General features: G+C 33.2%; 2 protein-coding genes across 4 annotated transcripts; both read right to left on the bottom strand.

The window, feature by feature from the left end:
- Window positions 1-815: 815 nt before the first annotated feature.
- Window positions 816-10,452, bottom strand: LOC119631627 (aspartate aminotransferase, cytoplasmic). Its single transcript, XM_038024010.1, has 6 exons — window positions 10,085-10,452; window positions 2,430-2,537; window positions 2,260-2,333; window positions 1,544-2,187; window positions 1,343-1,485; window positions 816-1,231 (listed from the first exon to the last, which is right to left on the bottom strand). Exons 1-6 carry the CDS (start codon window positions 10,191-10,193, stop codon window positions 1,089-1,091), a joined length of 1,221 nt encoding a protein of 406 aa, XP_037879938.1. The 5' UTR covers window positions 10,194-10,452; the 3' UTR covers window positions 816-1,088.
- A 3,621-nt stretch (window positions 10,453-14,073) lies between these two features.
- LOC119631251 (serine incorporator 1) lies at window positions 14,074-16,862 on the bottom strand. Of its 3 annotated transcripts, none has more exons than XM_038023298.1 (7): window positions 16,601-16,862; window positions 15,931-16,486; window positions 15,758-15,867; window positions 15,507-15,690; window positions 15,232-15,432; window positions 14,438-14,594; window positions 14,074-14,359 (listed from the first exon to the last, which is right to left on the bottom strand). In XM_038023298.1, exons 1-7 carry the CDS (start codon window positions 16,634-16,636, stop codon window positions 14,221-14,223), a joined length of 1,383 nt encoding a protein of 460 aa, XP_037879226.1. In that variant the 5' UTR covers window positions 16,637-16,862; the 3' UTR covers window positions 14,074-14,220. The 3 variants fall into 3 exon arrangements, with proteins under 3 accessions (XP_037879226.1, XP_037879227.1, XP_037879229.1); XM_038023299.1 differs by having other exon boundaries at window positions 14,221-14,359; window positions 14,438-14,585; window positions 16,601-16,861; XM_038023301.1 differs by having other exon boundaries at window positions 14,221-14,359; window positions 14,438-14,573; window positions 16,601-16,861.
- Window positions 16,863-16,958: the final 96 nt, after the last annotated feature.

The raw sequence follows: 16,958 nt of genomic DNA, 5'->3' as shown, positions 1-16,958 counted from the left end.
ACGCGATAGGCCGAAAATTTCTTTAACCACGATATCCATCGAAATCTATCGCACCTCGCTGCTTTTATCTGTCATTTCCCACAAATGGTGAACGAAACGTTGATCGATTAATGATATTGGGTATTTCTTAAAGAGAAATTTAAGACGCCAAAAAAAAAAAAAAACCATTGTTAATTGTAGACGGACTGGTCTTGTCAATGTACAAATTTATGAGAAAGTTTCGACATGGACGGATGAACGGGTCATGATGTGTATATTCGTCATGCACAGTTATATGGTTAACCTGATAAGAAAGATAAGAAGACCTTTAAAAGCATATTTATTTTTCGGACAAACAGACAGGCGGACAGGTGTTCCGAATGCAGACGAGTAGACGTGAGTTAATCATTTCAATAAAAACTATTTTACGACTAGTGATCTCGCCCTACCGCATCTTGGGGTTTAATATATGTATGCTTTTAAAAATAAATCGCCCAAAAATTGTTTATTTGGACCCGGTTGCATCATTCTCAAAGGGATAAGTGACTATATGACAACAACCGCTTATATGTTTGCAAAAAATTTTAAAATAAAATATTTTTTTTTATTCTATACTTTTATTCCTCTCTCTTTCATTTTACTAAAAAAAAAATGCTTAATAGGAAATCATTATAAATATAAATTTTATTTTATTCCTATTTTTATACTATTAATATTATTTATTTAATTTATTTATTATTGTCAACGTGTAAATATATATATTTCTAGCTAACAATTGGTTTGATTGCGATTCTGTTTCATTGCAATAACATATCAAAAATATAAGAATATATATGTCATATATATATATATATATATAGATATATAGTCTAAATTAAAGTATAGACGACTTTTATCAGACTCTACTAAATCCCCATTAAGTCTCCATTTTGATGTGTTTTTTAATTTTGGATCTTAAAGCATCATTGGCGTTATAACTATGTTTATCAAAATGCTTGGTCTTAAAAAATTTTTTTATCCCCGATGAAAAGCATTACAATAATTTAGAAAAAAATTAAAGAATTTCGAAAGAAAAGAAATGCTTTAAATAAATAGAAATATGATAGATATTAAGCATCCGAACGCCTAATAGCTGCGTTGATGGACTCAGCGATATAATTCACGTTACTTTCATTGACACCGCACATGTTAATCCGACCAGTCTTAAGCAAATAGATGTGAAAATCATCAATTAGGATACGCACTTGTTTTTCTAAATATATGCAAGAAAGAAAAAAAAAAAAAATGATAGTAAAAAAATATCGAGAATTACAGTATGTTATTGACAATAAAAATCCTCACTTAAGTTGCTTGCTTTACTCACCGTTAAGACCCGTATAAGAAAACATACCAATCTGTTTAGTTATATGCTCCCAGCTTCCTGGAGTTTTCAATTCTTCTAAACGTTTTCTTAATGCTTGGCGCATTTTAAGAATCCTACTGGACATAGTTTTAATGCAATCCATCCTACAAAGTGATTAATCATTTAAGATAAATCCACAGAACTCATAATAGAAAATGTTACCACTCCTTTCTCAAGATTGCATCATTTAATACAGTTGATACAATGCGGCTGCCGAAAGCGGGCGGATTAGAATACATGCCACGTATAAGCCATGTAAATTGCGAGACTACGGCATCTTTTGTTTGCGAATTATTTTGCACAATCGTTAAGTTGCCAACGCGTTCGCAATATAAACCAAAGTTTTTAGCAAACGATTGGGCGCAAAATAGTTCAAAACCACGTTCTACGAAATAACGCACAGCCCAAGCATCATGATCTGGATCACCGCTGGCGAAACCTTGATAAGCAGAATCAAAGAACGCAAACAATTTTTTCCTTTCCATCACTTCGGCTATACGTTTCCATTGTTCTTGTGTAGGATCCATACCAGTCGGATTATGAGCGCAAACATGCAATATAATAACTGCTCCTGCGGGAGCATTATTTAAATCTTCTAACATGCCTTCTAAATCAAAGTTTCGCTTATTCGCATCCCAATAGCGATAGGTTTTTGCACTTTTGAAGCCAGCATCCATGAAAACTTTGTGATGATTCTCCCAAGTCGGGTTAGAATAATAGAAAACGTCTCGTTTTAAAATTCCATTTAAAAAAACAGCACCAATACGTAAAGCTCCTGTGCCGGACAACGTCTGAATGCCGAAAGCCTTAAAAATGTAAAGTATCTTACAAAATTGCTCATATATATATATATATATTATTAAATCCGATTATTCTACCCGATTTTCTTTCACAGCCGGAGAATTCTCACCCAGCAATAGAGCAGATGCAGCTTGGGTAAACGCTTCAATGCCTAGAAAATAAAAAAAAAAATGTTTTTTAATTGATCAAATTGAAAGTAAAGTACTCCAAGGAGTACTATATATGATGGGATTACGCATCCACTTACCCAATACAGGCAAATATTCATGATTAAGATTTTCGTCGCTCGCCACTTTAATTTCCGTCTTGCGCACAACCGGAAGTACCCACGGTTTGCCCTCGTTCGTACGGTAAGCTAATGGATATTATAAAAGAAATTTTTATAGATCAAAAGAGAGGTAAGAAAAATCTTCAGACTAACCACCACCAACTAAAAATGGAATTAATATATGAGAATCCCACAAGTGAATAAGTTTTCAGAAAGCGCTCTTAAAATTTTCTCCAAAATTTATATAGTTCAATATTTAGCATAGCTTATAAGTTAAAATTATTAGAATTGCAACCAAAAAGTAAGCGGACGTATAGACAGACATGGCTATATTAATTCAGCATAACTGATCAACAAAGTAGAAGTTTTATATAGACTCTGGTGAAATGGAACAAAAAAGTTTAAAGTGTCCCTCTCCAACCGGAGGTGACAGGTACATAGGTACATCTAAAATCTTGAGTAAAAAAATTATTAAGCATTTCCGTCAATGCAGGCTTGCAAGCTAGCGGGACTGTTATACATATTTAAACCATAAGAGAGTTTTGCTCTTTTGATCGCTAGAAAAGATAACGTGTTTTATTTATTTTTACACTAAACGTTATGTCTTATATTCTGCCAATGGCCTAAGATATGTTAAGCTTTTTTAATAAAAGTAGTATTAGTTAATTTTATAAGTGCGTATAAAGGGTTATAAGCTGAGTGAACAAAATGATGAAATTGATTTAGTTTTCTTGATAACAGTGAACTTTTGTATACCCTACGTGATTCGATGTACAGGATAAATTATTATATTTATGAGAATGTATACAACAACTAGAAGCACTTGAAATATCAATTGAAAATTCGATCATATATTTCCTGATTCGGTTTAAGCTTCTCTATTTGTCTGCCTGTCTCTCTGTCCGCTCGTTCGTCTGATATCTGTTCACGTAGTTTAGTGCTCCACTTATAGATCACAAATTTATGAAATATTTTGCGGAAATTTGGTGAACCGATAAAAACCGGTTTACGTTCAAGCAACAATGTTATTGAGTGTTACGTGAGTGAGATTACAACCACTCGCCATAAACAGCCTAAATAGTTGGTACAAAATTTATTAATTTTGAACAGTAGATGCTCGTCACAAGTGTAATTTTATCAATACAAATACAAATAGATTATATATGCACAGACCGCCTGTAATAAATATATAAACAAATAGTAACACAAAAATTGCTTATTATGTCAGTCACGCCATAATCATTAAACTACTCCATGAATTCTGTTAACGATAATCAAATAGCTGGAGATTGTGCTCACAACTTTTTTAATATTGTGCTCTCTTTATTTATTTATTTTTATTTATTTATTTTTTTTTTTGTTTTTGTTTTTTCCCAACAAAAGGAATACATTTTGCGTTTGCTTTTATTTTTTGTTTGCTTTTCTTTTCTCTTCATGGAAGCGAAGGGGCGCTTAAAATCATGTAAAATGAAATATGTATGAAATCCAATGGTCCGATTGATGTATTAGGAATGTGTCAAGCAAACCTGAGGAAGAGGTCTAAAACGAACAAGTAGTAATCTTTTATTGTAGTAGTCTTTTATTGGGACTTTGCTTTCAGGCATGTCAAGCACGAATGAAGAGGTGAGATTTAGTCTCACTCTACTAGGATTATAAAATTCTTCTTTAGAATACTTGCGCAACAGATTAAGTTTCCAAAGACGGGTGATTTGCTTACAATCACACACACACATATCTACACTAAATGGAAAAAATGTAGAAGCTTTCGGTTAAAGACTTTGTAAAATATTCGCATAAGCGACTAATTGGGACGCATTCGGTTAACAAACCGTTTTGAAATTTGTATGAATTGCATTGGATTGAAGGGTGTCAAGGTTTAATAATTTTCTTACTTCTTAATCTTTGATGACGTAACGCGTTAATGGCCTATTTTTGTGACAAACTGCGGCATGTACGTGTCACTAACTCGGACAATACCGGATTCCGAGTTAATTCAACAGTAACTTCTCTTGGCATTTTCATGTCAAAAAGGTATCTTTTACGGGATATCTGATACGTATGTCCGAATGTCACAAATAGAATTTAAGACAATTTAAAATTTAATATCTCTATCTGGTTGGCTTTAGACCTACCACTTGAGGATGGTGGTACACTCATTTTGTCATAATGTTTATAACCTTCCCCCTCCCCCCAAGACATATATATATACATCCTTTGAGTGATTGTGTGTATGTACGTTCGTATTTTTTAGCATGGACCAATAACTCAAAGGATGTCCACAATTCATATAAGACGGTGACGACCAGAGGGAAGTGGGGAAACGGGAAAAAGATGGGGAAAGCGAAGGCCGCAGCCTAGTGGAGGTACGCTCCATCGATAAGTGTTATGCGTTTACCAACTGGACGCTCACTAAAACAATGGACCAAGTAAACTCTACGACACTTGAGATTTCAACCTGCGAACACATTCTTGATCACTCCTGAAACTCTTAATCTTTCTAGACTTGTCTGCCCGCCTGTATGTGATGTGTGTCGTTGACACTCTCCTGGTCGCAGAAATGAGGACATCAATTTGGAATTTCGATAAAGAAGTAAAAAGTTCCCTATATCGCAATTGGGCCAAACGACTCAAAGGACACAAGCCATGTCAAATGAATGGTGGTGGATATACCAGATTCGACCTGAGCTGAATACAATTTTGTTACAATTTTTTTTTTTTAAATTTAATATTTATTCATATATTTATTAATACTAATTTGCAACGTATTATATAACAAATCTTTCAAAGGGGACATCTAAGGGCATCTAAGGTATTAAGCAAGGAAAAGTATTATTGCGGTGAGATAACAGTATATCACTTCTTCCAAGTCGTTAAATTAATTTTGATATATAAATGGACGTAAAAGAGCTCATTTCTCACATGATAAGGCGTTCATTTCATTAATACGTTATCAATTTCAGCATGTAAGTCCAGTCATTAGCTTGCGCGTCTTACTAGTATTTGATTTGTACACAAAAATCTAAATCAATTTATCATAACTCAGTTGGTTTTTTTTTTTTTTTTGTTGTTATTATCTGTCAAAAGCAGATTATCTTATAAATATGACGACTGCATTATACTTGGGAAGGGAATTTGTATCTGTGTATGCAGTTCTCTGTTATTGTTTTATATACTCTGCGCGTCGAATCGAAAGTGTAGGAAAACATGTACAGAATTAGTATAAAATAATAATAATAATAATAAGAATAATAATAAAAGATTTAATAAATGTATTGAAAAATTCTATCATGAGATTCTTGGTTACTATAAATCTATTTACTAGGATTGTGATATCACAATATAGAAAATTATCATGAACGATTGAAAAGATTGTATTAAAACTAATACAATTAAATATAACAAACTAATAATATGTGTTGTGAACATTACCTACTTACACGCAGTCCAACGTTTGCTGTATTACTTCCTTAGCTCAATTGATTTTAAGGTAAACTTTCATAATTTAAAATTTGACGATTTAAATCACAATTAATCTCAAATTAAATATGATAGACTAATAAAATGTGTTGTGAACACTACCTACTTACATTTAATTTCAAATTGTTGCCGGAGCGAATTCAAATTCGTGAAAGAGGAAGTTCTGGAGAGGGTCGATACGGTATCGTAGATATCTTAAAAGGAAATTCCAGAAATTGTGCGTATTTGATATTCAAATTTTCACCTACCTGGCGACCTTCAACTAAGCTAATTGCAATCATTTCAATTAATATTAATAGTAGAAGTACCCACGTTTGGTATCCGACTACTACTTCTACTAACAGTTATCATTTTGATACTCTTTTTCCGACCCATTTGCACAGTTCCAAAAACAAAGATAGGAAGCTGAAATGTGATCAAAATTATCACGCCCGCGATAGCTAAGAAATAACAACGATTTTCAAAAAGCATCGACAATATTTTCATGTATTTTTGTCTATAACTTTTATGTTGATGTTACCGTAAAACTATTAACGACACCTACGTCATGACTAAGTGCGTGCTCGGATCGAAAATGATGGCCATCAGTTTGGTATCACATCACTCAATAAGTTTCCGGTCTGATATAAATACACAAGCGTATTATTGACAGACGCATACAATTGCTGGCTAGTAACAGCCTTCAAACGATTCATGTTAAAATACTTTACAGATTACAGTTGTTTTAAGCATTTTCTTGTAAGATCAAAAATTGAAAGGGATCAAAGTGACATACTTGGTAATTTGACTGCGATCTTTTAAAGATGCATTTCTAAGCGATAGCGACTTTTTAAAGTTTTTCCACCAAAATCTTCCAAAATATTGTGTATAATAGGATTTATATTTTATACATATTACGCATATATACACAATTTTCAGGGTTTTTGAACAGGGTTTTAATAACATGCTGGTAATCACAATATGATGTAACCCATTGAAAGCCTATTTCGTATAATCTATGAAAGTTTCTATTTATTTACACATACGCGCAGAAACCGCGAAACTAAATCGAATTAGTGGCCACGTAAATGTAATCAAATGAAAAGAAAAGAAAAACAAAAAAAAACTTCATTTCGTTTACAGCTTACATGTTCACAATCTATCGGAACGGTTTTTCCTCTTTGTATTTGTAAATTATTAAAACAAAATAAAATCAATAAATCGCTTTATTTGATCGATAGATAACCTCTACTAGCTCAATGTTAAACTAGATTTCATTAACAGCATGTATGCAATGAGCATTTCTTTTCGGTTTTCACAATTAAATACCCAATACAAATTTATGTCCAACATAGGCAAGCTTCTGCACACTGCTCAGATCTTAGAGGTTAGGGAGTAGAAGCGCCAGGTCTACGGCATATTTTTAACACCTACAATAAATATTCGCTTCAATTCAGTTTAAGTCGTATCAGTTCGGTATAAGTCGTAGTTGTCGAAGTTATTTTGTCTCAGTTTCTCGCATAGAATATCGTACATTCCTCTTTCACTTCTATCAAGTTGCAAAATTCCTAGCACCAGCGCCATGATGAAACTCTTAAATCTTACAAGATAATCACTGAATTTTTATATATATAGTAGCTTGTCTCTTATAGTTCTATATCCTACACAGATTGGGTACAAGGTATATTAAGTTTGTGCGGATGTGTACAAAACTCGTAGGGACTTGAGATAGACTTACCTTTTATTTCATCGATCGATTTAGAAAGGATGAGTGTATCTCAAGCTTGTCTGTCCGCTTGTCTTTTTTTTTTTTTTTTTTGTGTTCAACCTATGATCTATAGTTTGATGAAATTTGGTGTAAGGACTTTTTTTCGTTTGCTTTCGAAAATTAGTGAGGCAGAAGGTAACAGCTGCAGCCGAGTATATTCTATCTTAGCTTTAAAGAAAATAAAATGCCTTTCCTTCGACAATGGTTTCGTAAAAAACATCGCCCGCCCATTATTATTGGAGCGAATGTATTTTATATCGATTTCCTCCTTGATTATCAATGAATAATTGAACAGATTCGCAACCCTATCGCAATCTATCTCTCTCAAGAGTGTTCGCAAATAGAAAACCTCTTTCGAACCCTATTCCAATTACACTGAGGCTATTGTGTTTTTTTTTTCACTCATGAGATGGTCCCCTGTTCGTGTAACACGATGAACGTGCAGCAGCAAATGAGGAAAAAGAAAGACATAGGAAGGCTATGACCGCAGCTTAATGGGTGTATACCCAATCGACTAAGTGCTCACTATAGCTACGATCAAAGCAAAGTCTATCGCATTGCGATTAGATCCCGCGGACACTAATTTGGCAGTCGCTTTTCTTACCTGCTCATCTACTCATACGGCCCAAGAGCAAATGATATTGAAAATGTTTTCAGTTTTTTAACCACTTCTCAAATAACGCCTTATTTCGAAAAATCGTTATATGGTAGAATAGTCTAAGGCACCGTACCCCGCTATAGTGTTTTTATTTATTTCTTTTGAAATTAATCTTCACAAAGTCTTTTAAAGTCTATTAAAAGATGTTGAGCAACATTACCAAACAATGTGGAATTGTTACAAACGAACAATGGTCTCAAATAGGATTATAGTGTGGAGGGTGATATTTGAAAAAGGAAAAAGAAGAAATGAAAGAAAAACTCGTCGCGTTTTTTAAGAAATCTTTACAAATTCGATTCCGAGAAATGATACAGTTTTTTTAAGATACAAACGCACACTTGTAATGCAGTTGACATTGCTTCTGTAAGTTCAATGTCAATGGACTGCAATTGAATATAAAAGAAATGAAAATAAAAAAAAAACAAAATTGAAATTGAAAAATTTTTAATTAAAAACCGGTTTCGCTTTGAAGAGACTAAGTATATCGAACTCAAACAAATTTAAATAATTTACATGAAACAAATGAAATAATTTAAAAGACAGAGATACACCGGCCAGACAGTTGTGCTGCCTGAAACAATATGCTATACTCAAATTATATTAATTGATTTGGAAAGAACAATTTCCTCCCTGACGTCGTATAGTGCGTCAGAAGTTTGAACTCTTGCGAAAATAAAATCGTCATTATTAACGTTAATTGAAATATAAAAAAAAAAAACAACATATAATAATAACTTTAACATGAAATAAACAAACTCGGATGAACTGTAATTCAATCGGTATCAAGTCGTGCTTAAACATGATGAATTTCGAAGAAAGCTTGCAATATGAATAAATAATAAATTCCACATTCGACTAAGCGAAGTTTCCAGACTAAAATAAGGCAAAAAGTTTCTCTAAAGAAAAGAAATTCAATGGAATGTCAACCGGCTGGCTCTAATCGTCTAATCGACTACGGTCCTGCCTTACGAGACAGATTTTAAAATGCATCTTTGAAAAGGTCTGTCCACGTATTAAGAGATCCGAATAGATGTTATGACACCGCCGACTCAGGTTTAGGGGCTTCCATAAGTAAAGCATTCGATGCCGCAACCAAGCCTGAGCCTGAGAACAAACTGAAGTGCTGTTACTAACGAAAGTTTCAAATATTTAAAGTATCACCTTAGGCGAGTGTAAAATACTAGTGTCACGTTTCAAATCAATGATCTTTTAAGCCCTAAGTTTCGGCGATATTTTACGCTCTCTTATATATATCTTATCTCTGAAATTTAAAATATTTCTAGTTCACAGACCAATATTACTTATTAACTGTAACCCTACTGATCCTTACATTCAAAAATTATAGAATGCAAGAATGTTATGAATTCTCCGAGCGCAAACGAACGAAAAGACAAATTTATTATATACACAATCACATCCGAAAACATTGTTAAAAGAATCTGCCAATAATGATTCTAATCAATCAGTCATGGCGGCAGCCCTTAATGAATCCTTTTTCAGTAAACGTGCATAAAGCTAAACACAAAGGCGAACATTATTGGGTTTTTTGTTTTTCTTTAATTTTCAATAATTTGTTTGTTTTCGTTACTTAACTTCAGTTAAGAACTGAGAAGAACACATTTTTTCCCCCTACGCGTTAAATATATGAAGAGAAGAAAAAAGAAATAATGAAAATATTTTCAGCTAATCCATGTATTGGTTAACTAATTATGAAAGAGAAAATAAATTTGAAACAAAAAGAAAATCACTTACCGCCAACACCCAAATTGGCTTTATTTGGATGTTTGTCCTCTTGGAAGGCACGATTCAAAGCGAATACTTCAATGGGAAGACCCTGTTCAACGCTGCTAAACACCGACATAACTCTATCAAAATTTTACACTCCTTCACAATGTGAGCAAAACAAAAACAAAAAAAAAAATTAAAAGACGCACTGAACAAAATATCAATCACAATTAAAATATATTTGGAAAATTCAAAAAATGTAACACTTTATAATAATTGCCAAGGTAATAAACAATGAATTATAACCAGCTGGTATATTAGGTCTACAATGTCAGATCACACACAACAACGGCAACGGCAACGGCAACGAAACGAATGAATGAATGAAGCAATTGAACTGAGGATATTATGCAGTTGCTCGTCCATACGATGTTTATAGGCATTATTTGAAGAAAGAAGAAAACAAAAACAAAAAAACATGCCGAACGATATGAGTATTAGAATTTGAGTCGTTTAATCGAATACAACAATGAAATAATTAAATATCGAGAGGGGAGGTTTGAGTATATAATATTGAATGAGCTCGTTTCTCCCTTAAATTTCTAAACAACATATGATTTTTGTTTACATTTTCAACTAAGGTAGAAACCTTATCAGAATTTATAAGGAAACTAAGTTAGACAATAATGAATGGTTCGTAGCGTATGAAAAAATCTATTTTCACTCAATTTTATTCCAAATGCGACATTAATTATTTATTTTGTTTTCAATTTTTTAAAATACACAAAATTTTAACACAAAAAAAATTAAATAAATAAATAAAAGGAAATTTTAATTTTTTACAAAGATCACGCTTTCGTCAGCTGTTGCACAGTAATGAAAATCCAATAGATACAAGCCGCGAAGTAATGCATGTATCTATATACGTACGAAAGTTCTCAGAAGTAACATTTTCGAAATAAGAGAGAATCTATTTTTGGATTGTTTGCCTAACTTGTTTGCAGTTAAATGTTTAGGCAGTTTTTTCGCTCCACAATCACATTTCCACTTCTTAACGTGTTCTTTTTGTTGAGTGAGAATTATTGGAAGAAACGGAACAATTTGCCGTCCATTTAAATTGTTTATTTAAATACGTATGTTAGAAGGCCTAAGTACAGGTAAGCCCCGTATAGCCCAGAAGTTAAGCTCCAGAACATGACCCTCCTAGGAAGCTTAGTTTCCAAAAATCAAGAAAACACATAATTAAAAACTTTCTTAACAAGTAATACATTTTGATATTAATTAAATAATCGTTTCCTCGTCCTCACTGTGTACCATTAGCGGGCTTGACTATTTTACTGCCTTACTTTCCGGTCCATGCTCTACCATTTGGAAAAACATTTTGTTAAAACATCCTTATAAATTCCCTTACATACTGCTAACCACTTACAACGTTCTCTTTTCAATTTTGTGCCCTTTCACTTGAAGAATCTCCACTTAAGAAAGGTGATTTTATGTGTTCGGCTAAGCGTAGGCCCTTTTTTATGCTTTGTAGACGAAATTTTCAAGTAAAGTTAAAGTATTTCACTAAATTCACTAAAGTTTGCTTTTAATAGTTTTTATTACATTTTGCCTAATTCTTGAACCGTGTTAGAATATGTTAAAATAAGCCCTTGCTGTAGAAGTGTTATAAGGGGCAGTTCGCAATTCTTGTACCGTGTTAGAGTAAATTCGTACAGTAAAAGTGACTTGTTATACAGGGATTACTTGCATGTACGCTGAGAATAAGGATAGCTGCCGATGGAAGCTCAATATATGGACGTCTTTGTAAAAACCAAGAACTTTCATCTATTTTTCAGTCAAAATTTTTTGAACAGATCTAAATGTAATATAATGAGTTTTGCCCTAGCACGACAAATCCCCTCAGGGGATGTTTGGTGAGGCCCTTTGTTTATATATGTTTTACCTCAAATCATTGCATAAATAAACAAGTAAGAAAGTCATATTCGGAGGGTGCCGCACATATCTTGCACACCGATCACTATGCTTTTCGCATGCTACTGTCCAAGCTCTCTTATTTAATACCCATATCGCTGATATTGTTTAGAAAAAATTAATCGTGGTACCATATTCATTTTAGAACTAACTTATTTTTAGGTACATAATGTATCTTCATTTGACGAGTGTTAGTTATATATAAAATAGTTTTAAACATTCTGTCTTGTTTACCTGATGATGATAAATAAGCAAACAACGGCAGAAACGTGAAAAAAATAAAATTTAATTACTTGTAACTTTGTGTTGGCGTGGCCTGGCGTGGCGTGATTTTTTCCCTTTCTTGCACGTAAAGAGTAGAGTGTTTCATAAAGTAAATGTGGACCATATCAGTCTTGTAACTTTTGGAATTTCTGAGTAACAAGCAAAAACCTACCAATTTTTGTTAAGAAAAACGGAGTTGCATTCAGTTTATGCGCCACTCCGGGCTTCTGCCCTAATCAATTTGGCCCATTTGCAATAACAATCCACGCGCACTACCTTCCAATATTTTATCCTAAATTTGAAGTTCAGAGTTCATTTTCGCGACCAGGAGAGTGTCGACAACACGCACGACCCAGACATACAAACACATACACGGACGGGCATGACTAAATAAACTCAGAATTTCATATTTATCAAGTATATATATATACTTTATACGTTCTCTGAAGCTTCCTTTCGGGTGTGACAAAAAAAAAAGAGTATGCCCCCGTCATTCAGTGGTGGTTTGATTTGATATACGTATATAATGTATTGCAAAATTCATTATAGCTTCTTCTACATTACATTCCAGAAATATACCTTCGGCGAATGTTTCGTAGCTTTTTTTTCAACATTTAACGTATACCATAATAATGCCAAAATTGTGTATAGAAAGCATTTTAAACCATCGTATACTTAAAGAAATACTCAAATGGAATATGGTTTGTAATGCGATGAACTGATTTGGTGATGCATAATTTCAAGGCAATATCATATATACATACATATATAAATACACATATTAGGTGTTTGCAAATATTTCGATCAGTGACCTCTACATATAAAAAATTGTTGAGTTTCCTCTGCATAAAATAACTATTTCCCATTTAATTTTATTGGTTTACTCAGCGTATGCCGACGCTAATCATGCACCGCTTAAAATTCTTCTTCTTCCAAATTCGTTACTTTCATTGTTTATTTGTAAAAATCTGGTGCCGAATCCCATGAAACACGTTCAGAGGCTTATAGTGATGCTGCTCCATCATATCGCAATTGTCGATTTGGGTTCCAAGGATTGAAAAGTGGCGACACGAATTGACTGAAAACACCGTTTTTTGGCCACTTGTTACAAGAGTTGTCCAGGATACACTGCTGCAGCTTGAATGGGAAGTTCTGCCACACCCAATGTACTCGTCAGACATGGCATCCTCTAATCACCATTTGTTCAGATCAGTGCAGCATAGAGTGGCTGGCGTGCGGCTCCGGAAAGTTGAAGAAAGGAGAAAATGGGTCGCTGGCTGGATCGCTGTCAAACCAATATAAATTCTTTCGACACGATAACGCCACGTTGTCAGAAATATGGTAAAATCTTATAGGAAATAATGGAAAAGATTTTGATTTAATGTATGTTGTTAAAATTTCTCTCAATAAATGCCTTTTTCAAATGAAAATATGAAATTCAAATGAAATTTTTGCAAACGCCTTATATGTATATATATACATACACAAATATATATATACTGTTTTGAAAATTTTTTTAAAAGCACTACGTAATTATAATTTTTATTTGCAAAAGTTGATGCAAATCTTTGTAAAAATGTACATAAAAAGGTTAATACGCACAGTCAATGAGTATATTATCAGGAGTCGGATGGAGAGATGAATATATGAATATTACTATATCTTGAAATGTACGTTTATAAGTGAACGAAAATAAAAGTTATATAAACAGCTCTTTTTAAATGGATTAGAGATATATTTAATACCATGAATATTAATGTATTTCAATATATTTAACACATATGAATTAAGTTGAATTTCTTATTAAAGGAAATTTCGATATAGCAAATATTTTTGAAGATTCTCCTTCCTATATATAAACAATTTATATTTTATAGTTGCACACACACGATAAATAAGACAATAACTACAAAAAGTTCGTTCGTTTAACTGAAATCACGATCAGTTAATATAGCCGGAGCAATTAGACTCCAACCATAAATACATAATCCCATCCAGCTGGATATAATTTTTATCCACATTGAAGCAATATTGGCATTAAATAATTCAATGTCCGAATTTGGCCTAAATACGGAGACAAGAAGCAAGAACAAAATCAAAAATTTTTTATATAATTACAAAATGAAACAGTTTTCAACTTACTTGTACCAATTCGTTAAAGTCATCATGATATACAAAGTTGCACATACAAAGACAATGTGAAACATGGACCAAGAGTAAGTAACATTTTCCGTTTCATTATCAGCAGAAGTTTTATTATCGGTACCCGTTTCCGCATCTGATAAAACTTCTGTTAAAACTAAATCGATTATTATTTAAATCACGTTTGATTAGTAAGAGACAGGCATGCATATTATTCAACAGAGTCCGCGTATTATTCAAAAAAAAAAAGCAGAAAAAAACTGTTGTTAGTAGTGGCTATTAGGTTATTCAATGCACTTTAGAAAATGAAATAATGAAATAAAGGAATTTAAGATGGTAAATATAGAATTTCTGAAGACATCACGAAATGGAAAATCTATATGTTCTATGATATTTTTAAAAGGTAGCATATAAACTTAAGTAGAACAGCTTTAAATTTCCATTATTGATGAAAATATCGAAAATTTTCGTCTATGGCGATTACGTCAGTCTTAAAAGTCTAAATGTGCTTTATATACGGCAAGCAAGAACAAGGTATTTATCTGCTTCCATGATTCTAATGCCTGGCCTGGAGTTAGATTTAGATAGACAGACAGATTTTAGTTAGATAGATATATACGAACATAAATTAGTCTATTAAAAACCGCTGGCTGACTGAGTGTCTACAGTTTAATATGTTAGTGAGCATTCCAAATCAAATGAAATAAACCAATTGAATTTATATTACACGATTGGGTGGGGTGATTTAAGATGCTACCTTTACGGCGACTATTATTTCCCTAACCTTAGCCTACCTCTCTTTTCACCATCACCACTAATTTTGGAAATTTCGACGGCAGATCGTATGCAGTTGTACATAATGCATAACATCCAAACAATCAATCCAATTATATTGGTGACATCAAAAGTAACTTTCGTATTTACAGTAGGCGGAGCTATGGTCGTGTTGGTGTTTCCCTCAATGATACCAAACATGCCAGGATTACAAGCTTTTTCTAAATATAAAATAAAAGTAAACAAAAAATAGACAAAAAATGGAAAGATAAATTAAAATTTGTGTAGATCTTACCCGGGTTATTAACTAAAGCTGACCATGTCAAATAAACGGTATACAAAGTCACGAGAGAGCTTTGCAGTAAGCCAGATTGCGGCAAACGCTCTTGCACAGCTGGTAATATAGATGCAATGCTCACAAATACCGAAAATATTAGATTAACGGAGACAAAAAATTTGTTTAAGCTACAATTGTGGGACTAAAATGTTAACAAAAGTGACATTGAAGTAAAAGAAATTTCTTTTTTATTCAGATCAGTAGCGTACCTGAGTAAAATATACGTAGAGTAGAGTAAATCCAATTAAGGATAGAGTATAATTTATGACAGTTACGAAAACCAAAGCATAATAATAACCGCGATTATTTTCGGCGTTCTCTGCATTTAACAAAATATATTAAGTGCATTTACTCAAAAAACCAGTTCAATAAATTTTCTTACCAACCCAAGATTCGGCTACTGAATGAGCAAAATCCACTATGATTATAAGCTGTATTAAAATGAAAGCCAAGCCACCGATTAAGCCTACCCACATCATGGCCGGACCAAACGCTCCATCCGGTATGAATATGGCACCAATTGTTGCACCCATGCATAGCAAAAATTTAAGACCCCAAAATTCGTTTTGTATATGAGAGCGGGGATCGCGGGAATTACGGACGCCACACATTATTATAGCCATCAGAGTAAAAAAACAAGCCAATCCAAAACATATGCGATATACAGCCATATAACCCAAAGCATACTCGCAATCAACTTGCAAAGAATTGCTTGTGAAACTTTCCAAAGCCTTGGAACTCACCGAAGAGGTGGAATTGATACAGAATGGCAGTTTCTTTAAAGTATCTTGCAGACCCGGAGACAAAGCAATAGCACCCAATATAGTGCCAACCAGAAGCATAAGCGCATACATGAAACGCGACGAAGTGGAATTTTTACAGGAAGGACAAGCTTGACAACACAGACTGGCTGCTGTGCCAGTACAACAAAGAGCACACTAAAAGGAATTTTCAAGAATTGGAATTTCAAAAGACGTAATTAGGTTTGTTTCTTTAGTAAAAAATCGATTGTTGTTTGGCTTAAACAAAAATAATTGCTTCTTGCATCTTACCTGTGCGGCTGAGCACAAACCCAATACAGCTCCCATGTCTGCTTACTGCTTATTAAATATTTAATATTCAACTATAAATTTTAATTCTTATATTTTAGGAATATTAGAAATTTCACACTATTAATCAAAACTTTTAAGACTTTTCACTCAAATTTTGCATTGTTCACACTTAAAAGACAGGGATGTTATAAAATAATCACATACGACTGATAATAAAACAAGGTGTTGAGCTAAATGCTTTGATTGAATTTCTTGCGTGCATTTTACATGAAATGAATTGATTGTACGCATTTACATATAGTTGAACATATAACTTGCATTGCACTATTCCACCAATGTAAATACAAAATATGGCAAA

Source organism: Glossina fuscipes, unplaced genomic scaffold (genome assembly GCF_014805625.2).
Source record: "Glossina fuscipes isolate IAEA_lab_2018 unplaced genomic scaffold, Yale_Gfus_2 1, whole genome shotgun sequence".
In the NCBI taxonomy this organism is placed as follows: domain Eukaryota; kingdom Metazoa; phylum Arthropoda; class Insecta; order Diptera; family Glossinidae; genus Glossina; species Glossina fuscipes.
This window is presented reverse-complemented; position numbering and strand designations above follow the sequence as displayed.